Source organism: Suricata suricatta, chromosome 3, assembly GCF_006229205.1.
Source record: "Suricata suricatta isolate VVHF042 chromosome 3, meerkat_22Aug2017_6uvM2_HiC, whole genome shotgun sequence".
NCBI lineage: Eukaryota > Metazoa > Chordata > Mammalia > Carnivora > Herpestidae > Suricata > Suricata suricatta.
The window spans coordinates 112,662,476-112,688,627 of record NC_043702.1 but is presented as its reverse complement, the minus strand read 5'-3'; the positions used below and the strand labels follow the sequence as shown (position 1 = coordinate 112,688,627).

Genomic DNA, 26,152 nt, shown 5'->3' with positions numbered 1-26,152 from the left:
CTGGTCAGAGCTTGGGGGGAGACAGAGTAATGCAAGGGTGGAGAGATCATCTGCATGCCTGAGAAAGGCCTCAGTTATCTTGTCCACTATGTCTCAGCAGTGAAATTATTAGTTCCCTCAATAGGCAGGCATCATGGGCGGTCCAACTTTGTATAACTAGTCTTGAAAACCTAGAGTTGCATATATTGGGTGCTCAAAAATATTTAAGTGCCTGATGAGTTAGCTTTGTTTTCATACTTTCATTTTGAAATGCTCAATGTAAGTAAAAAATTTTAGTAAGAATATACTTACAGTTGAATCTCAGGGTGAAACTTTGCTCCAAAATCAAGTCTCAATGGGCAGCCATATTCTTTCCAGTTATATTTTACTCGCTAGAAAAGGAAAAATGATTTATTTTCTATATTTGTCTGATTGATAAAATTATAGTTTTCTTACCAAGTTTTTAGATGGTTTATTCCTCAAATATGACCTGTAAAAAAATAATTTTTCATTACTTATCTTTATTTCCTCTTTTCAAAAACCTTACTTTGTTTAGGTAAGGAGATATTACAAAAGTTAAATAGAGAAACCTAATTACAAAATACTACCCAACTGTGTGGAGATGAAACAACATACTTCTAAATAACTCATGGGTCTAAGAGGAAATTTTAAGAGAAATTTTAAAACATTTTGAAGTAAATGAAAATATAAACACAACTTATCAAAATTTGTGAGTTGCAGCAAAAGCAATGCCTAGAGGTAAATTCATAGCAATGAAAGCATGTTTTAGAAAAGATTGATGTTAATAGGAATAATACTACTTGATTCTAAATTATTGGTTTTATATTAATATAAAACTCAGTGTTTATGTTAAAAATATTTCTTACTTTTCAATATTGTAATAGAAATCATGCTGAAGACATTCTTTATTAAATCTACAAAAACGTAAAACATAATGAAGTTGTAATATCATTCTTTATATATTTAAACAAACATTTAATCATTTAACTCAGTGATTCTCAAACTTGAGAATATCACAGAATTATCACTTACTAAATTAGAATCCTGAGGTTGGTGTATGGCCCTCACATTTCTATGTTAAAAAATCAGCTTCATAAATGTTTCCGAGGACATCAGAATTTGAAATATACTGCTTTATCTATATTTGATACATGTGAAGAATTCATTGAAAATCTATCAAAATAAGATAAATTTCTTTGGACTATTTTATTCCACATATATTTTTAAAAACACAGATTCCTAAATTGTTACTGGAGACTCGGTTGTACAGGAAAGGAGCTAGTTTAAGGAATCACATAATTTCCATTAGGATTCATGCAGACATAGGCTTTCATGGTCTATAAAATGATAAAATTTTCAGTAAGTTAAATTATTGATTTGACCATTTTTGCTGGCTACTTCTAGCAAGGGAGTAACTCAGAAGGAACCTTATTCACCACTGTATTTAGAGAGATATTGGAAGTCTAAACCATCTCCTGCCCTGAAAAAATAGACCCCATGAGATGCCCTGCATCATGGATATCTCTCCTGTCATGGGCACCTTGAACTCCATAGGTCTCCTTTCATGACTGTGAAAACCTTAGGCCCAATACAACCTGAATTCAAGATCTGAGGGTCATTTTTTGGGTTCCAGAGCAGTGGGTCATTGACTAAGAGGCTTGGAATAAGGTTCTGAAATCTCTGTTTTTCAAACATGCTTTCCAGGTAGGTCTGGTGAACAACCAGCTATCTGACAATTGCTATGTAGACACTCCCAGAAACAGACTGATTCAAGCTGCACTTCACTGAAGAAGGAAATCTGCATGCAGGAGTACTGTGTTCAAGTAGTACTGGGAATTGATTTTGGTAACATTACTTGGAGCAGTTTTTCTCAAAATTTAATGCTCTTGTTAATCTCCTGTAAATTTAGTTAAAATAGAGGTTCTGTCTCAGCAGGTGTGGAACAAGGCCAGAGATTCTGCATTTCTAATAAAGGAATTTATTATATATTTATATAATATATTCACTGGGAACAGTGATGCCAGTGCTGGTCCACTGACCATTCTCTAAGGAGCAAGGACGTGGACCATCCCAGAAGCAGGATGCTCTATACTGTATGAATCAGTTAGCCATCGTGTTTCCTATAACAGGAGTTATGGGAAATGCAAATTCCTTGCTGAATGAAATAAGAATACTTAATCACCAATCCAGCAACCAATTATTATAATTCCATACTCCAAAGATTAATGGAATGGCAGGTGAATAGACAGGTGTTTGGATGAGAGCAAGTTGTTTCATAAATAGGCTCAGGTAAGAGCCACTGGTTCCCCGCTCACCCCTTCTCCTAACCACAGGAGAGCAGCACCTTCTTGTGTCAAGTACACCCTTTATCTCAGCCGAAGGGACTGTGCATGCTGACTGTGAGTCTCTCCCATATAGAAGAGAGTTTTGGCCAGTGGATGACAAAATCCAGCATGTTTCATCGTGAATCACAGGAAGATCAATTAAAGTCACACCACCTTGGGGTTCTCTGGAGGAAGCACTGATGGTTCTCTGAGGTTTGCTCTAAAAAAAAAAAAGCTTCCCATGGGAAATGGTGCAGGAAAGTGAGGCTTCTCTGATGTGGATGTAAGCGATTCTCTGACAGAGGTGGGATTATGACTGATTTGAGCAGGACGGAAAATGTCTCTAAGAGTTTCTGCCTCTCACTTCCCTGGGAATGAGGTGGAGGCTGAAAAGCTGAGAGAGTGAATGGAGAAAGCTGGGAACTGCATTATTAAAAGGGAAGACAGAGGAAAAGGCTGGTCATAGGGAGAGAGGTTAATTCTTTTTACCTGTTTGTGCGATTCAGAGGTAAGATTTGACTTGGCGAGCAGTTCAAACAAATTTAGTTCGGACAAACTGTCAATTCAAGTTTTGGATGCCAATGTCAACTCAACTTTGGATTTTATAAAGAACGTATTGGCTAGTAGGCTGATAGTACCACCAGTAATTATGGTGCAGTTTCTCATTTGTTTTAAAATGTAAAGAGTAAGACAGGTCAAATGCAAATATACTTGCCCTTTCACAGCGATGCGTTTACTAGGGTCACAGCCAGCGGCTATTTGGAACACCTAAAACAAAGCAGTTCAAGTGGTGAGATCAGCGGTTCTAATTCCCATGAGTTAAAACCAATTACATTTTAGATTTGAAATAATATAACCTTTTAAATGTAGGGTTTATTATACTGTTCTGTGCTGCTTACTCCTTCTTTCTGATCACATTTTCCCCTCTGTCTTTGTTTCCTGTTGCCCATACTGTGGCCCAAAGGTTAGTACTCTGCTTCCTGACATCAGTGTCTCAGAGAACTGACCAGACCTCAGCTTTTATTTACCAGTCCCTCTACGACCATGATCATCAACTCTGTTCCTCCAGCCTGCACGTGGCTCAGGTGGTAGGTTTCTATAATACATCTAGCTATTAATTTGATTTCTTTTAGAGACCTTATTCTTCCCTGACCAGGATGCCTAGTCCAGTTTCAACCCGGCTCCCGGGTACCTTCCTCATTGCTGTCTGCCCTGCCACCCCACCCCAGGCATCCTAGGTGCGATCTAGACACTTACTTTCTGTCTTAAACATGTTCCGTATGCTGCATATTTCCACAAGGCAAATCGGGAAAAAGCTCTAAAACTCCCGACCCCAGAGTGGGGCTGATCTTGAGCTTGTGCTGGGTTCTGATGTGCAGGGACTATTATTCCATGTACTTTGGAATCCTTCTTGTAGGGATTCTTGTGTTATTCCTGGTATATAGTAGGTACTCAATATATGTCTCTTGATTGTTAACTAGGCTGGGAGGGAATAAAGAGAGGAGGCATCCCTGGGAGTTAGAACTGACTCAGAAGAGGTGGTGGTGGTGAAGAATTTGTGTTCCATTTCTTAGTGCTTCTGGTCACCTGAACACCCTGTTGTTATTTCCCGGTGCCGTGCTGCGGTGTATGTAGCTTCCTGGGATCCCCTTTCCACCGGCTTGCTCAATTTCTACTTATTCTTCAATGGTCCCTTTAGGGCATTCAAAACAGCCCACTGTTCTGGGCTATTTGATAGCTAGCTTTTGTTTACCCCTCTGGAAGAGTCTGCCTTTTAGTCTTCAGGGACAGTGGTGGTTACCTAGCACAGACTAAGACAAAGAAACAAAGGTACCGGACCCATTTTTTCTGGAATGAAGACATGACTCACTTTTTTGAATAAAGAGTAGGATCAAAGTAGACCTGACCAGCTGTCTTCTCTGGCAGAGCATGCCCAACTTCCGTTGTTTTTCCTTTATACAGTTTTATTTGTCCTAAACGAATCACTTTACCGTTTTGTATGTGTTTATGTATCTCACTTTCGATGCTAAACCCACGGAAGGCAGAGCTGTGATCCGTTCGCAGAGTCCTGATCCCTGTTCTCTTCCCGACAGAGAGAGTCACCGATGCAGGAAGGAGCGGTGCTGTGTGGGTCACTCAGTTCCCCACCAGGACTACCGTTGTTGAGGTGGGGGTTTGGGCCTGCCCAAGTCGCTTACCTTCTGGGCGATGGGACACATTCTCGCGGACGCGCTGGGCCTGATGTGAATAAGCAGAAGTCCCGTGTTCTCCTGCCTAGGAGAGACCGCGCGGGCAGTGAGCGTGGGTCCCGGGGGGCAGCCCGATGCCCGCAGATGGCTGCGCCCCAGGAGGAAGGCTGGAGGCCTAGGAGGGCGTGCTGGTGACGGCTCGAGGCCTCTGCTAGGGCCGCTGTGCCCACGGTCACTCCGGAGAGTCGTGACACCTCGCGGTGGCCAGCAGAGGGTCGCCAGGTGGGAAATCAAAATGCGCAGCTGTCAGCATGTTGGCCCCTGTTTTATAAACACCCCCAGACCCTAGAGGAGGGGGCCGTGCTGGCGACACCTCGTCCTGCTCTCTGATGGGACCAGAAGGTCACAGCCGCCCTGTTTGTTCGTTCTCTCGCCTTGACAGATCTGTTCCTCCCAACCCTTCGGGAGCAGTAAAGAGTAAGGTATGACATTGGTTTCCCTAGCCACAGTAGGCCACAGAATATGACCTGACTGGAAGCAAAAGTGAGATTAAGTGGCGAGGTGATGAAGCACATGAGAATCTTTTGTCCTTGGAGAAACTGGGAAGGACCAAAAATCGCAGAGTTTTTGGAAAGTCTTATTTATATTCCACCCTGGTAAGGTTTTTACTTTTTGAAATAACTTGGGAAAAACAAACTAGCCACACACAAAGGTTCTGTTTCTTCTAACATGCATCACATTTTAATATTCATTTTTAATCAGATATTAGGTATAAAATGTAAATAAATAAGTTAGGATACGAATGGCACATTTTTATATTTGTAAATCACTGTGCCATATTACATTAATTCTAAGATATATGTTTTCTTTTCTCATTGAAATCAGGAAGCATCTTATAATTTTAACTGTGTCATTTATGGTTTGTGTTCCAAGACGATGGACACTTTGATTTGATTAAATACAGTAATATACCATAGATCTGTGAAGGACACTATAATAAATACTGCTTCTATAATTTTCTAAGGTTTTTTTTGAGTGACAGAGAGAGACAGAGAGAAAAAATGTGAGTGGGGGAGGGGCAGAGTGACTCCCAAGCAGTCTCCATGCTGTCAGTGCAGAGTCCGACATGGGGCTTGATCCCACGAACCATGAGATTATGACCTGAGCTTAACCAACTGAGCCACCCAGACACTCCTGCATTTATAGTTTTCTATACAATTTTTCTTATGGATTTTATTTTCCTGCCACAGCTGATTTCAAAGGTTTTGGTACTTTTTCCGCAAGTCTTGGACTGACCTCAAGTATCCTGGACAGTTTGATTTGTATTCTATGGCCACAGAATTCTGAGCAAATGTTCAGAAAACCAAAAATACCCCAAGGAACACATAACGGTAGAAGGAGCAGGAGAAAAGTTGGTGGGTGAGAGGGTGAGGGATGATTGGAACCTCCCTGAATACTGTTTCTAAAGCAGCCTTTTCTCCCTCCCCTTCCTGGTCACTCTCTACCACTTTATTCTGTTTCTTTCCTTAATAACATGTAAAACTATTTGAAATCGCCTTGCTTCTTTATTTGATGACTTGTTATTTCTCTTTTCCCACAAGAGATATGTCCCATGACAGCTCTACTCTCTTTTTTGCTCACCATGTATTTTGAACACCTAGAAAGTGCTTGGTGTAGACTAGGTACTCAAGCTCACTTGAAGTAGCAGTGCTGTTTTTCCAGAGAATATATTGAGTCAGGACATAGTGATGACCATAGAAATGCTTTAAGACACAATTCCAGATTAGTTGTTTCCTCTAGAAATTATGTGCTCAAGTCCTACCTATTCCAAGAAGAGTAAATGATGGTGTTTTCTCTGATTCTACTCAAAGACTTTGGATATTATAGTTCTAGTCTGCTCAAGGACAGTGTGTAAAGACTTTGGGATGGGAATGAATGATAAAACATGCTAGAAAATTATTGAATTAAGAAATAGCTAATTTTTTGCATCTTCAGTTGGATGAATGAAAACCTTGATAGGTTTCATTTCATTACAAGGAGTATTTTACATTTTTATACAGAATAGTAATTTCACATTACTATTTAAATTAGACATTCAAAAGAATTTTAAATCTGGATATTTAAAGTGATATGAGGCCATTTAAGTAAAAGAATACCTAGAAACCAATAGCCTCGATAGCACATTTCATACCAAATAGGTTCTTTTAAAAGCCATACTTACTGTAGCTTGAAGTAATCATCTACAGCTTCATAATTTATAGTTTGAAAAAATGTTATTGCCTGGAAAAGAAAATGAGAGTTTATTTAAAACAGGAAAAGTGGGAATGGGGACAATGAATACTTTGAAGGCAGATTTGAAACTTTCTTTAGGTAAGAAAAAATATATTTAGCATTTTCCCCATTTCTTTTCTTTTCTAACTTAGAAACTCCATTATGTACATGTTAGATTTCCTTTGTTACATTTTTCTTATTTTCTCTTCTAATTGCATTTTACCACAGTCCCTTTATTTCTATTGCTTCTTTCTCCCTCCTCATTTACTTTTGTCACTGCAATATTCCCATTTCAATTTATAATTTTTCATTTCATTCCTGATATGCAGCCAGCCTTTTCCTGTTCCTAATAATCTTGTCTCTGGACCTTTTTATTTCTTCTTTGAGGTTTTTAAAATAATTACAAATATAATGTTGTCCATAATTTTTGGGACTCTGAGGAGTTATTTGCCTGAACCTTCTTCTCTTGTTTATGACTAATTTAAAAAAAGTCTATTTGTGGGGCACCTGGGTGGCTCAGTCGGTTAAGCATCTGACTTCAGCTCGGGTCAGGATCTCACGGTTTGTGAGTTTGAGCCCCATGTCAGGCTCTGTGCTGACAGCTCAGAGCCTGGAGCCTGCTTCAGATTCTTTGGTCCCCGTTTCTCTCTCTGCCCCTCCTTTGTTCATGCTCTGTCTCTGTCTCTCAAAGTAAATAAAACATTAAAAAAAAGTCTATTTGCCTTGTGTTTATGTCCTTGCTATTTTCTTCCACCTGGGGCATGATTCATTTCAATGTTCAGAATTCCAGAAGGTTTCTGCCTTTTCAGAATAAATCCAGTTATAGAACATGTATGAATTTAGAGGCAAAAAATTATAAGCTTCATATTTTTATTTTTATTTTATTAAAAATTTTTTAACATTTATTTATTTTTAGGAGAGAGAGAGCAAGCAGAGGAGAGGCAGAGAGAGAGAGGGAGACACAGAATCTGAAGTAGGTTCCAGGCTCTGAGCTGTCAGCATGGAGCCTGTCCTGGGGCTCGAACACACAAACTGTAGGATCATGACTTGAACTGAAGCTGGATGCTCAACCAACTGAGCCACCCAGAAGCCCCATAAGCTGTGTGTTTTTAAAATATGGTAACTATAATCACTATATCCCAAAATTACCTTTTTGGTGGTACTTCTTTGTTTTATATATATTTATACCTATCCTCAGGGATATCAATTTGGCTCTGGCTAATCTAGTATGATTAGAACACAGACATTGAACCTCTAAACTAACCTCTGCAAAAAATGTTACTTCTGAGACAAAGTTTATTTATTCATATCTTGGATCTTGGGCACTAAATGGTATTAAATGAAATAAGCAATCTCTTGTGATAAAGTTGAAGGCTGTGGATGTCATAACACTAAAAATAAATCTAGTTCATGTTCAAGGAAAGGAGCTAGTTGTCAAATTTACACTTGTATTCTATAAGTACAGCAAAGTACAGCATACTTTTCTTCATATGTAGTGATAAAAATAACATAATCAGTCTTGAAAATTTTAATATTATCTTTGGTGAAATGTAAGCAGATTCTCCAATGGTTGCTTATCAGCTGTCACTTAAGTGGTGCTCAAACTTGGGTCTGTAAGTCAACCAGCGGATATGTGTATTAGTTTAGATCATAATCACTGAAAATATTTACCCAGTGGAACTATTTAAAAACAAAAAAATATATATATAGTGAATGTGATAATCTGTTTAAAAACCATTCTGTCATAAATAATTAGGAAATGATTTGGAGACTTTCATTTCCGTGAGTGGTAGATAGGTTATATGGACAAATTTTTGCTCTTAAAAACAAACATATCACAAAGCCTGCGAACATCAGCCTTTTGAGAAGTCACCTTTAAAAGCATCAAATAACTGATAAGAAAACAGGAACTGTATGGTGTACCTCAAACTAATTTAACACTATATGTTAATAATATAATATAATATATAAATATAATAAGTATATTATATAATATATAATTATATAACATAATTTAACAAAAAATTAGATGTAAAAGCAGTCTTAAGAATTTTATGGAATCGAATTTTAAAAACCTTGCTTAATGTCATTAGCTAATACATGACAGAGATAGAATTTTATCAAAATAGGTAAATTTTCACATCCTTGGTCGTTTGTATATTTTGATTGGTAACCATTGTCCTGAAGTTCTGAGCTGCAAATGGGCAAATGCACACTTGGTGGCCCATTCTTGGAAAGAAAACTTACGGGAGCATCTGCAGATATTGGGGCTAAATAAGGAAAGAAAAATTTCCTGGGCTGAAAGAAAGTGTAAATCTTTTCTGTTTTTGTTCTGGAAGAAGGGGGTAACTCCATTTCAGAAAAATGGGTTCAAGATACTTCTTGCTTCTTGAAACATGATCAGTCGAGTCCCGTTTTATTTATTGTGTTTTACTTTCCCCCTGTATCTTCTTCCCTTGTTTTCTTTCCCCACTGTAGGCCCCCAGCATGTGCATCAAACAAGTATGATGTCATCACACGTGACGATGTCATGGTGTCTTACAGATGCCCTCGGGTATCTCTGGACCCATGTGAAATGAACAATGCTTTTCTTTTTGTTGCTTGTGACTCGTATGTGGGTATTTCCATTCCCGTAAATGTTACCATATGATCGATCTCAGAGCTTCACTTACACTGTTTTCTGCTCGACACTGTTCTAAGATCTAACCCTGTGACTGTACACAAACCTGAATCAGCTTTCTTAGTTTCTAAACAAGTTTTTGCCAGATTACATTATTAGCATAGTTGTGAAATGAAATATCATGAACTGGTGAAATGTGAGTTACTGCTTCCTTGAGAACTAAATGGATGGCTATGGAAAGTTTTAATAAAGCAAGTCCCTGAAGACATTGCTGAATTAGGGCTGAGCAAGATTACAGTAAAAAGCTGGTAAAAAATTAAAAATCTAGAACTTTCGTTTCTTTCCCCGAGTTGTTAATTTCCCCTCCTCCTCTACCTTAAAGAAATGGAAAGGGGGTGCCTGGGTGGCTCAGTTGCTTAGGCGTCTGGCTTCAGCTCAGGTCATGATCTCACAGTTTGTGGGTTTGAGCCCCGCATCGGGCTCTGTGCTGACAGCTCAGAGCCTGGAGCCTGCTTCGGATTCTGTGTCTCCCCCTCGCTCTGACTCTTCCCTGATCATGCTGTCTCTGTCTGTCTCTCAGAAATAAATAAAAAACATAAAAAAAAAAAAAAAAGAAATGGAAATGGGAACTCACAGATAATGCATTACAAATAAGGCTATTCAAGAAAGGACACGAGGTGCTCCAATAAGTTCACTTACTTCAAAGAAAAGACTGTGGTCCCATATTAAAAGATTGACTAACGAATGCACATTCATTTATTTGAAAGTACAATGTTTCATATATCTCAGGTTCATGTATTAGGATTCTCTGCTTTAACTGACTTTGGAATTAACTGAACACTCCATTCCTTTGCATTGGTTAAGAGCCCCCCCCCCCCATACATGCTAAAGAAAGCTGAGCCTAGAAAGAGAAGGTGGGAAATAGAATATACAATGTTTGGGAAAAAAATTGTAGTGACACATAAAATGCTTATGCTGTGATGTTCATTGGAAAGTAGCATACAAACTAATATATACAGTTCATTTATAGCTAATCGTGCTGCACTGTTTACAGTTCCTTTGTAAACAATAAACAGCCACCTGCTGCAGTAATTCCTCTCCTTCCTTCACAGCCTAAGTTTACTATTGCTCTCCCATTAAAAAAAAATTATTTTTAGTGTTTATTTATTTTTGAGACAGAGACAGAATATGAACAAGGAAGGGGCAGAGAGAGAGGGAGACACAGAATCCAAAACAGGCTCCAGGCTCTGAGCTGTCAGCACAGAGCCCGACACAGGGCTTGAACCCACGAACCATGAGATTATGACCTGAGCTGAAGTTGGACGCTTAACTGACTGAGCCACCCAGGCGCCCCTGTTGCTCTCCCATTAAGGGCTGGGCTCTAATTCTCCATCCTGTTAACCTGGGCTGGCCTCATGAAATGCTTTGACAAATGTAGGCCAAATGTAGGCCTTAAGAGGCATTATGGCTTCTGCTGACGCAGTCTTGGAATACTGCCCTGTGACCGCCTTGGGGAAAAGCCAGGTCTGGCCTGAACAGTAGAGGCTGCACAGATAAGACACAAGTGCTCAGCTGATGTTCTTCTACTAACAAGCCGACGTGAGCACCACCCCCCTGATGTGTGCCTGAGGCCATCTTGGGTCACCTTCTCCCAGACAAATCACCAGATGACCCTTCATGAATAAACCCAGGTGAAACCAGCAGAATGGCCCAGCCCCTCACAACCCAAATGTTGACAAATGGAATTGGGTACTGTTTGAAGCCATTGGGGTTTGGGGTGGTGTTCATAGTGTAAGAGATGGCAGATGGAAGTCTACACGAGCCATGAATAAAAAAAATAAAGAAGAGGAAGCAGATGATACAATTGACAGTCAAAGAGTTCTGCAGGAATGTGCTTTTAGGCAGCAAAGAGGCCTTGGATATTAAAATTGAAATGTGTGGCTCAGGGCCTAATGGTTTATCATTTATTATTTATTAAAGACATACATTTCTCAACATTTTCCAAGCTAAACTTAGAAAGAAAATCTTTTTAAAAAAATGCACACATACACACATTTATAACAGATGAAGAAAGTTCTGATTTCGCTTCATATCGAACATTGTCTACCACAACCAGTTGACAGGAATCACTGTAACATTGGTCAATTGGTCAAGAAGACCTAAAACTAAGGATGAATGCTGTGACGAGGACACCTCATTTAATGTGGCTGACATGCTAGCTACTATTATTTTTGGTGATAGGATTAAAAAGAGTCAACATTATAATTTTACATTTAGTACAATCACAGGAACACATTTTATGAACTTACCATGGTTTTGGTGCAGTGTCCTAGGGCAATTTCATAGTGAACTTGATCTTTCTGTTGTAATATATTTGGGCCATATGATTCCACTACAATATACAGACCAACATTTTCAGGATAGACTATCTGAGTCCAGATGGACACGTTCTGTCCCTTGTCCAAAAAGTAAAAAACAGAAAAAATATTATTGAGAAATGCCACATAGGGGCATTTCTCTTTTATATTGAAAGTTACACTTTCTGCTTCTAGTCTTAAAGGATACTCCTGTGGACGTACTGTGCCATTTTCAAAAACATATATGAAATACATCAGACCAGAGGTAGTCATTGAGGTCGATGACTTCAGTGTACTATTTATCCATACATGTAGTTTTAATGCATTTCTAATATTGGCCTTGAAATAGAACATTATGTTATTTTCCATTTTCACCACCACATTTCCATAATAATCTAGAAAAGGAGGAGAAAAGTTTGTGTTATTCTAAGTAACCATGAATCCATGCACTCCTAACCAAAATAATTTCTTTTGTAGTAAGGAAGGATTTATCTGTTTTGAGAAAGTTTGAGTGTGCAGGCAGAAAACTACAACTTTGCATGATGCAGAAGAACATCTTTCCTACTTCACAGTGGAGCAAGGTTTTCCCTGGATATATTTCTTCTTGCTTGCTATGTACGATGTCGCTTATGTATATATGACATCATTTCTATTAAAAAAGCTGGAATTAGTGCATTAAATAATAATGATAGGCATGACAAGAATAGTATTATTAGGAGGCATTGTGTTATGGACAGCATTGTGTCGCCCCCCAAATGCATAGGTTGAATCCCCAGCTTGCACTGTGACTGTTATTTGGTGAAAATATCTTTCAAGAGGTAATTAAGGCTAAACTAGGCCCAAGGGTGGGGCCCTAATCCAATATGACTGGTATTCTTAATTATAAGTGGAGGAAGAGACACCAGATCTCTCTCTCCCTCTGTTGCGCGCTTTCTCTCTCTCTCTCTCTCTCTCTCTCTCTGCACACACACAGAGAAAAAGGCCTTATGAGGGCAAGGTGAGAACATGGCCTAGGTCTCCAAGCCAGGAAGAAGGTCCTTGCCAGAAACCAACTTTGAGATCACCTCGATCTCGGACATTTTGGCTCTAGACCTGTGACAACATAAAATTGTATTGTTTAAGCCACCTAGCCCGTGATACTTTGTTAGTGTCCCTAGCAGACCAATACAGCTGGGATAAAGAAAAGGGGGTGGGTGTTGGTACCTCTCAGATTCACTCTACAAATAATAGCCAACTTCCTTCCCTTAACAGAGTTTTATGCCTAAGTCATAGAGGTTCAGAGACAACAAGTCTCTTACATTCTTTCGTTTTATAGCCATATCTGAAATATGAACAATGGAGCTGGTTGATTTCATAGCTTTCTTTCCAGATACAACTTTCTCCCTGTACAGCTTCTAGGGGTATACTTTCCTTAAAACAAACAAACAAACAAACAAACAAACTTCCCAACCCTTCCAGGGGACTGACTGAAAGGAGGAAGGTGGATTTGTAGTGTCAGGAAGGTTCAGAGTATATTGTGCGTATGTATCTTACATTTGAAATTTGAATAAATAAGTGATATTTTCACAGACAGCTGCAGCTTATATTCTAATAAACCCCCCAAATCAGAAATACTGATATTTTTATTTTTAGGATCAGAATACTTTAATAAGACATCACTGTCCACAGACATGTCCTTATGACATTAAGTTTTCATAGGGTTCTAGTGTTGTCAGTAGGAAGTCAACAATAGAATAATGTTGGCGAACTTATTAATCAGTAAGGTTAATATGAAGCTTGGAATATCTTTTGAGTGCTTTAGTAAACCTGCAAGGGCACGCTCCCCTTCGTGGTAAGGCATCGAACCGGGCATCGAACATCGGCGGTGACGGGTCAGTAACGTTGTGGCGCTAAAGTGATTTGGTAACTTTTCTCATGTAATTTAGATCCCTTTATAAATTTAATTTGTTTTGCTGTGCTTTTGACACAAAGTCCATCCAGGCTTATGAAATTCTTGGCTTGCTGTGCTTTGTGTGTGTGTGTGTGTGTGTGTGTGTTTCTAGAAACCTCACAAGGTGGAAGGACCTAACAGAATATATCTGGATGTTGAGTGAGGAAAGTAGTCACAGGACACACATGGTGTGAAGATATATAAAGTTTAAAAATCTCACAAAACAAAAAACACATATTGCTTTTGGCTTTTATAGAGTGTCTAGGTCACTTGGTAATGTGGTCCTAGCCTTCTCCCACCAGCCTTGTTGTCACTTTTGGCCTCACCCTCTACTACCTAGTCATATGCACTTAACTTCAGTTCCATGAACCTGCCGCATTCTCTCACACCTCTGGCTCTTTGCTATTTCAGCCCTCATCCTGACCATTGATCGAATTTTTCTAGTACATACCCCCTCCCTGGTTTTGGTTTAGAGGGAATTCTCCCTGTGTGAACTTTTCTTTCTTCTTTAAAATGTTTTTAAAAATGTTTTATTATTTATTTTTGAGACAGAGAGAGAGACAGAGAGAGAGAGAGAGAGAGAGAGAAAGAGAGAGGTCATGAGTGGGGGAAGGGCAGAGAGAGAGGGAGACAGAGAATCCCAAGCAGGCTCCACACCATCAGCACAGAGCCTGCCTGACAGGGACTCAGACTCACGAACCTGAGATTGTGACCTGAGCTGAAGGCAAGAGCTGGACACTTAACCCACTGAGCCACCCAGGCACCTCTGCAGACTTTCTGATGTCATAAATCTGAATCAGATGTCTCCTCTATGCACTGTATAGCCCTCCCTCTTCTGCCTATCATGCTGCTCATTAAAACATTATTAAATGAACTTCAGATTAAATATGAAGAAGAAAATTAGGAATGACTGTAAAATAATGAGATTAAAAACATGATATATAAAAGTTTGGGGATGCAGATAAAGCCACAGTGAGAAAAATTCATAGCTTTATGCTTATTTGTAGCTTTAAATGCTTAGAAAATAAGATTCAAAATAAATGAACTAATCATTTAACATAAGAAGCAGGCAACAGAACACCAAAGTTACAAAAACATAAAGCACAAGTGAAGACTCAATAATGACAAAAGCAGAAATTAAGGAATTAAAGCAGATTTGATAAATAAACCAAGAGTACTTTTCAAAGGAAAAGAAAACAAAGCCAAAAAAATCCCTAAACATAATAAACAATATTTGCAAGCCACACTAGTAAGGGGTGAGATACAGACAACATTATAATTGAGAAAGAGAGAGGGGCGCCTGGAGGGCTCCGTCAGTTAAGTGTCCAACTTCAGCTCAGGTCATGATCTCACGGTTTGTGAGTCTGAGCCCTGCGTTGGGCTCCCCACAGAGCCTGGAGCCTGCTTCAGATTTTGTGTCTCCATCTTTCTATGCCCCTCCCAAGCTCATGCTCTGTCTCTCTTTGTCTCCCAATAATAAATAAAAATGTTAAAAAAATTTTTTTTAAATAAATGAGAAAGAGAATACAATCACAGATAATAAGCAATCTAAAAATTTAAGTGGGAAACCTTTGCCAATAAAGTAGAAAATCCAGATGAAGTCAATGATTTCCTAAGGAAATACAAACTTCTAAAATTGACTAAAGAAGAGATGGAAGATTTGAATAGATCAATTAGAGAAAATACAAATAATGAAGTGTACAACATTCCTGCTTGAGAAGACCTATTATTGCACACATATCATTATCCCTTCAATAAATATTTATTGAATGCCTGTAATGGCTACACACTGCTCTAGAAACTTCTGAGGGATACCTTAGTGAAAACCCAGAAAGTCATCCATCTTGTGTGACTTACATTCCTGCAGGGAAGGCAGTCAATAGGACATGCAAATAAGTGAATTACGTGGTGTGTCAGGAGATTAGGGCTATAGCGATCAATGACAGAGAGCTCACGCAGGCAGGAGTGGAAAAAATAGGCTAGAAAATGACCTGGTTGACACGAATAATAAGTAGATAATGAAGGTGGTATTTTAAATCTGTGGGATCAGGGTTGGTTTCTAAAATAGTTTTCTGACACCAACATCAGCTTTCAGTGGAAGACATAAAAATAAAAATAAAACCAAATTCTTAACTTATACCAAACGCAATTTTAGATGAATTAAAGATTGAGATACACAAATTAGAAAAATAAAAGTGATGATATTTAGTAATATTTTTGTAATTGGAAAGACCTTTCAAATTATGACATTACATCCAAAGTCACAAGGAAAAATATCAACAAATTTAGTTACAACAAAAACACAAATTCTAAATCCCAAATCCCTCCAAAAAGGTAAAAGAAATTACACATAAGAAACAATGTCTGCAGTACATGTCAAAGACAAATGGCTAATATACACTGTGAGTAAAAGAACACATCAGTATCAATCAGAAAACAGATAAACCCATGTAAAAATATCTCAAGGGTAAGAATGGACAATCCATAGAAGAAGACGGCCAATAAACACATGAAACTAGATGTAACTTTTAATTATAAAATAAGTTATGAAATGTGAGTTACCCATCTTTTGTTGTACTGTGGGTAAATATCAAATGTATTATATGAAAATACACATTTCCTAATACATTTGGGGAAACAGACCATGGCAACTTTTGCTGAAGGACAAACCAGAAGGATTTATTGAATTTTTGAATATTTGGAGCTTTGATTCATGAATTCTACATCTAATAACTTATATCAAAGAATACCTGGACAAGTGTACAAAAAATCTATACAGAAGCACATTTTCTGCAGCACTATTTGTAGTAACAAAAGAAATGAAGCCTGGTACCTATCTAAATATCTAGTTATACTCCTATTGGTTTAAATAATTGTGCAGGTAAACCACGGAATACTCTGCAGCAGTGAAAGTGGCATGGTTTTATATATGTTAAGTGTTTTGAAAATACAGCTTATTATATTTTGAATTTTCTCTTTCAAAAGTCTGAATAAATTCACAGGAACTTTTGAATAGTGGGGTATTTGAGAAATGAAAATGGTGAATGGCTTTCGACTTCATATTTCATACACTTATGAATTGTTTCAACGTTTTATTTCCATGTTTCCAAATGACCTTCAGTACAACATTCAGACTTTAAAGTCCCTCTAAAATCTATCCCCAAATATTGGGATGAGCACTGGGTGTTGTATATAAATGATGAATCACTGAATTCTACCCCTGAAACTAGTATTGCATTATATGTTAACTAAAACTTAAATTTTTAAAAAGTTGTTTGATGTTTATTTATTTTTGAGAGACAGAGAGAGAGAGAGAGAGAGAGAGAGCAGGGGAGGACAGAGGGAGATGGAGACATAGAATCTGAAGCAGGTTCCAGGCTCTGAGCTGTCAGCACAGAGCCTGATGTGGGGCTCGAACTCATAAAGTGTGAGATCATGACCTGAGCCGAAGTTGGCTGCTTAACCGACTGAGCCACCCAGGCGTCCCCTAACTAAAATTTAAATTTAAAAATGTACAGATACATTTTTATACACTTCTGTAAAATGCATATACCCATACAGATGTTAGTGGAATGTTGTGTTGAGACAAATGTAACATTAAAAACGATTTTCAATAAGAAAAAAAAAGTGAAAAATAAAATCTATCTCCAATTTAGAGCAGGCTGAGATAGGAGTGAGATAGGGATTCATTCTTGGATGTCAAATCTAAGATGCCTACTAGTCATCAAGTGAGAGTATCTGGAAGGCAGCTGGGGATAGGGCTTGGAGTTCCAGTGAGGGGTCAAGGCCAGAGGGCAGAGAAAATGTAAACAGAACTCAGAAGATGCCTGAAAACCAGATGTCGAGGAGCCTCTCCATTTGGGAATCAGACAGATGAAGACGGAAAAGAGGCCGAGGAGGAGTAGCTAAGTGAGGTAGCTGGAAGAGTGAAAAAGTGATACACCAGAAGTTAGGTGAAAAAAAGTGTTTCAAAGAGGAACACCTTTGGTGTTGTTGGTGGGAATGCAAATTGGTGTAGCCACTCTGGTTTCTCAAAAAACAAATACTAGAACTACCCTATGACCCAGCAATTGCATGACTACGTGTTTACCCAAAGATTACAAAAATATAGATTTGAAAAGGTACGTGCATCCCAGTGTTTGTAGCAGTATTATCAACAATGGCCAAACTATGGAGGGAGCCCAAATGTCCATTAACTAATGCATGGATAAAGAAAATGTGGTATATACATATACAAAGGAATACTACTCAGCCATCAAAAAGAATGATGGCAAATGGCAAATCTTGCCATTTGCAATGACATGGCTGGAACTAGGGTGAGACAAGTCAGTCAGATAAAGACAAGCACCGTATGATTTCACTCATATGTGGAAGCTAAGAAATAAAACATGAACATGTTGAAAGGGGTTATGAGAGGAGAGAGGGAAATAAACCACAAATGATTCTTAATGATAGAGAACAAATGGGGTCGATGGAGGGAGCTGGGTGAGGGAGGGGCTAGATGGGGGATGGGCATTAAGGAGGGCACTTGTGATGAGCACTGGGTGCTGTATGTAAGTGATGAATCACTGAATTCTATTCCTGAAAACAATATTGCTCTGCATGTTAAGTAACTAAAATTTCAATAAAAATTAAAAGAAAAACTTGGAAAAGAAAAAGTGTTTCGAGAATAAGACTCTGTTGAGAGGTTTCCATTGCTGTCTCCAGGTCATGGAAGATGGCTGAAAATTGGCCACTGGGTTAGCACAGTGGAGGTCATTGAGAAGCTTAATAAGAGCAGTTTCAAAGGAATATTTGATTAGAGTGCCTTCAAGAGAAAGGGAGGAAAGAGGAAAAAGTGAAACTGGGCAGTGTTTTTTAGAGTTTTGTTGTAAAGGGGAACATACAAATTGAACGGCTGGGAGTTGAAGGGTGACAGAGGTCAAGAAAGACTGATTGTGAATGACAGTGACCTTTCCTTTAAATCCCATGGTTAGGGTTATCTCCCAGAGGCTGGGAAGGAGCAATGAAAGATCCCCCCTGGCTTTCAGAGGGAACATGGCATTGCTGACACCCTGAATGTGGACTTCTAGCCTCCAAAATCGAGACAATAAATTACTGTTATTTTAAGCCACCTAGCTAGTGGCAGCCCTGAGGAGCCCTAGGAAAGGAGTACAACACCACATCATTTCCTACACTCAAATGCATAAGTGTCTGCTGACTGACCAAAATGAATCTATGGGGAAAAACCTAGAACTTGAGTTGGCCATTTCTCTATGTGAGATCATAGCTGACTTTAGTGGAGCTTAAAAGATACCCATTTGTAGGTGGTAAAAAGTACACCTTTCTCTATCCATGTGCCCATATATTAGTGCATTTATAATTACTACATCTTCATAAGGAAGGTATCTACTATAAAATATAGAATAATTTTTTTGCAGAATGAGAATGGCTCACCTATGAAAATTTCATGAATAGTGCTGTTCTGTGACAACCTTGATAAATTTCCAAATTCTGTAGGTGTTTCAATAATTCCAATCTCGGTGAAATTTTGATAGCAATAGTATATCCTATGTTTGTCCCATAGTAATACATCTGGAAATGCTGAATACAAAAACTGTGCACTTAAAAAAGTGTCACTAGTGACATCTAATGCAAAATCTTGTTTTGTCCACTGCTGTGTATCTTCATTATATATTACCATATAAATCTTTTTGTTGATTGTACATGTGGTACAGTAACTTAATAATAAGGCAAGTTCCAAAGGGTGTGATAGATATGCAACATTGTGTATAGTCAGTGTATCAGTTGGTGATATATTTAGAAAGCTTTTCAGTTTTTCAGTAGCAATTAGTTTCACAAATTTAAGAGAAAGATATCCAAGGTAAAGTTCATTTTCGGTCCAGACTGTTACCACACTTGTTTGATTATTCTGTAACAAAATGGAAAATACTTTAAAAATCTTTGGTTTTAGGATTGGTTCTAACGATTCTGGTCTTTTAATTGCTATATTGAAAAACAAAATGTAGTAATCACTAAGGTTGGACTTCTAGTGCATTTCTGAATAATATTCCAGGCATTGGAATATATTACATGGAAATCTATCATCTTATGTGTATTCATGAATATAAGTTGTGTCAGTAATTTTATTATTTATCTATATAAATAATTAATTTTAATTTCCTTTAAATCCCCAGAGAATATCAACCTTCTCTTTTCTTATAAATTTATCCACTCTGGTCAGGAGTGCCCCTTTGATGTTCACTATGGTCAAGATATAAAGACCCTTCAAACATTAAGTTATTTTTGGAATTAGAGCTTCCTTGGATATGTGATCAGGAGAAGAGAGAGACAGATCAATATTACCCTTTTATGAACACAGGCTGTTAGAGAGACTGCTGTGTCTGAAATTCATTGGGCCTAATTTCATTTAGAAAGCCAAGGTCCTTCTTCTTCCCTGTCTTCTCTTCCCAATTGTTTCTAATTCTTAGAGATTTTTACTTAATATGTAACTTTTATTTTCATGACAATCCAAAGGAGTCTCTTGGGCACATATTGCTAAAATGTCAATACTACCTGAGCAATCTACACATTCAATGCAAACCCTATCAAAATAACACCAGCATTCTTCACTGAGCTAGAGCAAACAATCCTAAAATTTGTATGGAACCAGAAAAGACCCCAAATAGCCAAAGCAATCCTGAAAAAGAAAACCAAGCTGGAGGCATCACAGCTCAGGACTTCAAGCTGTATTACAAAGCTGTCATCATCAAGACAGTATGGCACTGGCACAAGAACAGACACGTAGATCAATGGAACAGAATAGAGAACCCAGAAATGGACCCACAAACGTATGGCCAACTACTCACTGACAAAGCAGGAAAGAGTATCCAACAGGAAAAAACCAGTCTCTTCAGATAATGGTGTTGGGAAAACTGGACACCAACATACAGAAGAATGAACCTGGACCACTTTGTTAACCATACACAAAAATAGACTCACTATGGATAAAAGACCTAAATGTAAGACAGGAAGCCATCAAAATCCTAGAGGAGGAAGCAGGCAAAAACCTCTTTGACCTCAGCTGCAGCAACTTCTTATTTGACATTTCTGCAAAGGCAAAAGAAGCAAAAGCAAAAATGAACTATTGGGACCTCATCAAGATAAAAAGAAGTTCTGCACAGTGAAGGAAACAATCAGCAAAACTAAATGGAAACTAAAGGAATGGGAGAAGAAATTTGCAAATGGCATATCAGATAAAGGGTTAGTATCTGAAATCTATAAAGAACTTACCAGCTCAATACCCCGCCCCCCCAATAAAACCAAATAATCCAGCGAAGAAATGGGCAAAAGACATAGACATTTTTCCAAAGAAGATATCCAGTTGGCTAATAGATACATGAAAAAATGTTCAACATCACTCATCATCAGGGAAATCCAAATCAAAACCACAATGAGCTACCACCTCATACCTGTCAGAATGGCTAAAATTAACAGCTCAGGAAACAACAGATGTTGGTGAGGATGTGGAGAAAAAGGAACACTTTTGCACTGCTGGTGGGAATGCACACTGGTCCAGCCACTCTGGAAAACAGTGTGGAGATTCCTCAAGAAAATTAAAAGTAGAACTACCCTATCACCCAGCAATTGCACTGCTAGGTATTTATCCAAAGGATACAAAATTGCTGTTTTGAAGGGGCACATGCACCCCAATGTTTACACCAGCACTACCAACAATAGCCAACTCATGGAAAGAGACCAAATGTCCATCAACTGATGAATGGATAAAGAAGATGAAGTGTATATATAAACATATATATATAATGGAATGTTACTCAAAAAGAATGAAATCTTGACTTTGCAACAACATGGATAGAACTAGAGTGTATTATGATAGGCAAAATAAGTCAGTCAAAGACAGATAGCATATGATTTCACTCATATGTGGAATTTAAGATACAAAACAGATGAACATAAGGGAAGGGAAGCAAAAATAATATAAAAACAGAGAAAAGAAGAAATCGTGAGAGACTCCTAAATACAGAGAACAAACTGAGGGTTGCTGGCAGGGTTTGGGTGGAGGGAGGGGCTAAAGGAGTGAGGAGCATTAAGGAGGGCACTTGTAGGGATAAGCACTGGGTTGGTATATGTAAGTGATGAATCGCTGAATTCTATTCCTGAAATTATTATTAAACTATATGTTAATTAACTTGGATTTAAATTAAAAGAAATTTTTTTAAATAAGAAAAAAATTAAATCTTAAAAAAAGTCTAGATCTTGTGTTGCTTAAATGAGTGGGAGACGATCCTCCAAAGGTAAATATATTAGAAACAAAGTGATGAGCCCCTCATAGAAAAGACTCACAGTTATGCTCATTCTTGGCAGAGGGATGGGAAGAGGAATCGATCATAAATATGACCAATGGGAACCACAATGAGCCCCAGCCATGGAATGAGATTTTATTCACCCACAAACTTTCCTATGGATCTTCCCCTAGTGCATAGGTGTAGCAAGGGAGGCTGAGAGCTCTCCCTGAGGCATTCAGAGCCTCTCCCCAGTACAAAGCAGTAACCCTCTGAAGACAGGAAGGGCCAGGCAGCAAGGCCTTTGAGAGACATCCATCTGTACTCAGGATTCTCAGCTACCATGAGCCAGGAGTGGGAGAAGGGGGTTGAGAGAAACTCTCTCTCTGAGACAGACTTGGCCTTTCCAAAGTGTAAGGCAGCCTCTCTGCCACAACTGGGGATGGAAGCATGAAAGAGAGAGACAGAGAGAGATACTCAGTGCAGAAAACATCCAAGGGCAGATGAGAGAGGAAAGAGAATTCCTCAGTGACCGAAAAGCTGGCAGCTAGGCTAAAAGTAGGCCAGCTGTCCTTGGGTTTGGGAAGGCAGTGGGCCAGTTGTACAATATGCCGGGATCTCTGGAATCTTGCCAGTGCTAAGAGCCCAAATATGGCTGAAGAGGTAATAAGTGATAAAACTGCTGAAGGACCTACTGGGAAAGATGGGCAATGTGAGTACAGAGATGGGGAATTTCAGCAGAGACACGTAAATTATATACATATATATATATAAAGAACAAAGTGAAAATGTTAGAAATAAAAAATATGACATCAGGAATAAAAAAATTATTAGATGCATTTGAGAGTAGAGTGGAAAAAGCTGAGGGGCAATGAACTTGAAGACAGGTTAATATACAACCTGAAATACAAAGAAAGAAGTAGAATAAACACAAAATGAACAGATTGAGATCTGTGGCACAATATTAAATGGCATCATATATGCATTATTAAACTCCTAGAAGGAGAGGAAAAACAGAATAGTGCAGAAGAATTGTTTGAGGAGATGTCCAAGAACATCCCCAAATTAATGAATGACATAATCCCAGAAACCCAAGAAACTCAGCTGAACCACAAATAAGAAATCACACCTAATCACTAATAAATAATACATAATAAAAGTGCTGAAGACCAAAGATAAAGAGCAAATTCTAAAAGCAGCTACGGATAAAAAGACACATTGTATATCTGAGAACAATGGCATGAATGATGGCTGACTGCTTCCTCAGAATGGTAGAGGCCATAAGATGATGGAATTATGTCATCATAAATTGCTTTAAAAACAACAAAACCCAGCCGACATCCTATAATTCTTTATTCAATGAAAAACACCCTTCAAAAATGAAGACCAAAAATAAAGACACCTGTATACAGACAAGTGCTAAGAGAACTTGTACAGGAAAATTCAAAGACATTTCTCAGGCAGAAGGGTAATGAATTCAGGAGGAACTCAGGATATGGAAGCAGAAATACAGCATCCCTGGGAGAATGTATATATAAAGATTGGTCATCAGTTTATATCTGTATATCTTTATGACAATTGACTATTAATTCATTTCTTTCTTTTCTTTCCCTCCTCCCCTCCCTTCATTCCTTCCTTCCTACTTTCCTTCCTTCCTTCCTTCCGAGATGGAGCACAAAGTAGGATAGGGGCAGAGAGAGGGAGAGAGAATCCCTGCACTGTCAGCGCAGAACCCAATGTGGGGCTCAAAGTCACAAAACCATGAGATCATGACCTGAGCCAAAATCAGTCAGGCACTGAAGGGACTGAGCCACGCAGGCACCCTGACAAATGACCTTTTTAAGGGAAAAATGTTAACAATATATTTTGAGACTTATAGCATATTTAGAAATAAAATATGACATGAGTATAAAAGATGGGTAGGCTATAAATGGAATCATACAGTCACAACTACACTGTTGTGAAGTATATATTACTTGAAATTAGACTCTGATAAATTAAAGATGATTATTGTAGGGGCACCTGGGTGGCTCAGTTGGTTATGTGTCAGACTCTTGGTTTTGGCTCAGGTCATGATCTCATGGTTTGTGAGATTGAATATCACATTGGGCTCTGCGCTGACAACAGGGAGCCTGCTTGGAATTCTGTTTCTCTCCCTCTCTCTCTCTGCCCCTTCCCCACTCATGCATGTGCACGTGCATGTATTCTCTCTTAAAATAAACTTAACAAAAAGATTGTTGTACAGCCAAGTGCAATAGCTAAAAAGAAGGTCTTGAATAAACAAAATCAACACAGTTGAAAACAGAGATACTGAAAAACACATGACTCATTTAGAAGAAGAAACAAAGGAACATAAACATGTGGGGTTTCTAGAAAACAAATGTCAAGATAGTAGACTTAACTCCAACCATAGCGGTAGTTATGTTAAATCTAAGTGGACTGAAGACTAATTTTTTAAATATATATATATTTTTAATGTTTTATTTATTTTTGAGACAGAGACAGAACATGAGAGGGGGAGGGGCAGAAAGACAGGGAGACACAGACTCTGAGCAGGCTCCAGGCTCTGAGCTGTCAGCACAGAGCCCAGTGTAGGGCTGGAACCCACGAAAGTGAGATCATGACCTGAACTGAAGTTGTAGGTTTAACCGACTGAGCCACCCAGGTGCCCCTTTAAGTAGTTTTTTTTTTAAATGTTTATTTACTTTCGAGAGACAAAGAAAGACAGAGTGCAAGCAGAGAGCCACAGAGGAAGAGGGAGATGTAGATCTGAAGCAGGCTCCAGGCTCTGAAGTGTCAGCACAGAGCCCAATGTGGGGCTGGAACTCATGGACTGGGAGATCATGACCTGAGCCGAAGCCAGCTGTTTAACCGACTGAGCCCCCCAGGCACCCCTGAATCCTATAATTTTAAAGCGCATATTGTCACACTGGAGAAGAAGCAAGATTGCAAGTTACAAGAAGTATGAAGTCACAGCCAGATCGACAGTAAAAGAATATAAATAATGCACCATATAAGCACAAAACATAAGGAAACTAGTGCATATCCTTTAGAAGAGTTTAGATAATAAAAGACTGGACATACCCAAAGTTGGTGAGATGTGGATCAAAATGAAAAAAAGCTGCTATAAGTATTTTACATCTTAATTACTATAGCTTTATAATAAATTTTGATATATGATAGAAGAAATACTTTGCTACCCCAACCCATTCCAACCCTCAGGTCTTTATTCTTTGATGTCTATTTTAGAATCAGTGTATGGAGCTCCACAAAGTAACATTGGGATTTTGACTGGAACTGCATAAGACCTATAGATAAATCTGGGAAGAATTGGAAAGCTTACAATATTCTATATTTTAATGCATGAACATGATAGAGCTATTTATTCAGATTTTATTAATATTTTTGATAATATTTTATTTTTGTCTCAGCCAAGATCTTGTACATTTTTAGTGGCATTAATTTTTGGATATCTGTAATTTTTTTCGGTTCTTTCTTGAATTTCCATATGACTTTTAGAATCAGCTTCTCAATTTCTCTTAGAAGCCTATTGGAACTTTAACTGACATGTGCTGAATTTTTCAAGCATTGACATCTTTTTTTTTGAGGTTTTTTTTTAATAGTTTATTGTCAAATACTCAGTGCTTTTCCCCACAAGTGCCCTCCTCCATCACCACCACCTCTTTTTCCTCCTCCTCCTTCCCCTTCAACCCTCAGTTCGTTTTCAGTATTCAATAGTCTCTCAAGTTTTGCGTCCCTCTCTCTCCCCAATTCTCATTCCCTCTTCCCCTCCCCCTGGTCCTCCATTAGGTTTCTCCTGGTCTCCTGTTAGACCTATGAGTGCAAACATATGGTATCTGTAATTCTCTGTCTGACTTATTTCGCTTAGCATGACACACTCGAGGCCCATCTACTTTCCTACAAATGGCCATATTTCATTCTTTCTCATTGCCACGTAATACTCCGTTGTATATATATACCACATTTTCTTGATCCACTCATCTGGTGATGGACATTTAGGCTCTTTCCATGTTTTGGCTATTGTTGACAGTGCTGCTATGAACATTGGGGTACATGTGCTCCTATGCATCAGCACTTCTGTATCCCTTGGGTAAATCCCTAGCAGTGCTATTGCTGGGTCATAAGGGAGTTCTATGGATAGTTTTTTGAGGAACCTCC

The 26,152-nt window shown here is 38.5% G+C and overlaps 1 protein-coding gene across 1 annotated transcript in view; it reads right to left on the bottom strand.

The window, feature by feature from the left end:
* The window catches only part of CATSPERE (catsper channel auxiliary subunit epsilon), a 136,136-nt gene that overhangs the window by 29,253 nt on the left and 80,731 nt on the right, over nucleotides 1-26,152 (bottom strand). The window contains exons 12-19 of the mRNA XM_029933340.1: nucleotides 19,128-19,602; nucleotides 11,714-12,156; nucleotides 6,735-6,793; nucleotides 4,523-4,598; nucleotides 3,040-3,092; nucleotides 867-914; nucleotides 436-469; nucleotides 292-371 (exon numbers count right to left, since the gene is read on the bottom strand). Of these exons, the coding sequence (XP_029789200.1) occupies nucleotides 292-371; nucleotides 436-469; nucleotides 867-914; nucleotides 3,040-3,092; nucleotides 4,523-4,598; nucleotides 6,735-6,793; nucleotides 11,714-12,156; nucleotides 19,128-19,602 (1,268 nt within the window). The remainder of the gene's footprint in view (nucleotides 1-291; nucleotides 372-435; nucleotides 470-866; nucleotides 915-3,039; nucleotides 3,093-4,522; nucleotides 4,599-6,734; nucleotides 6,794-11,713; nucleotides 12,157-19,127; nucleotides 19,603-26,152) is intronic.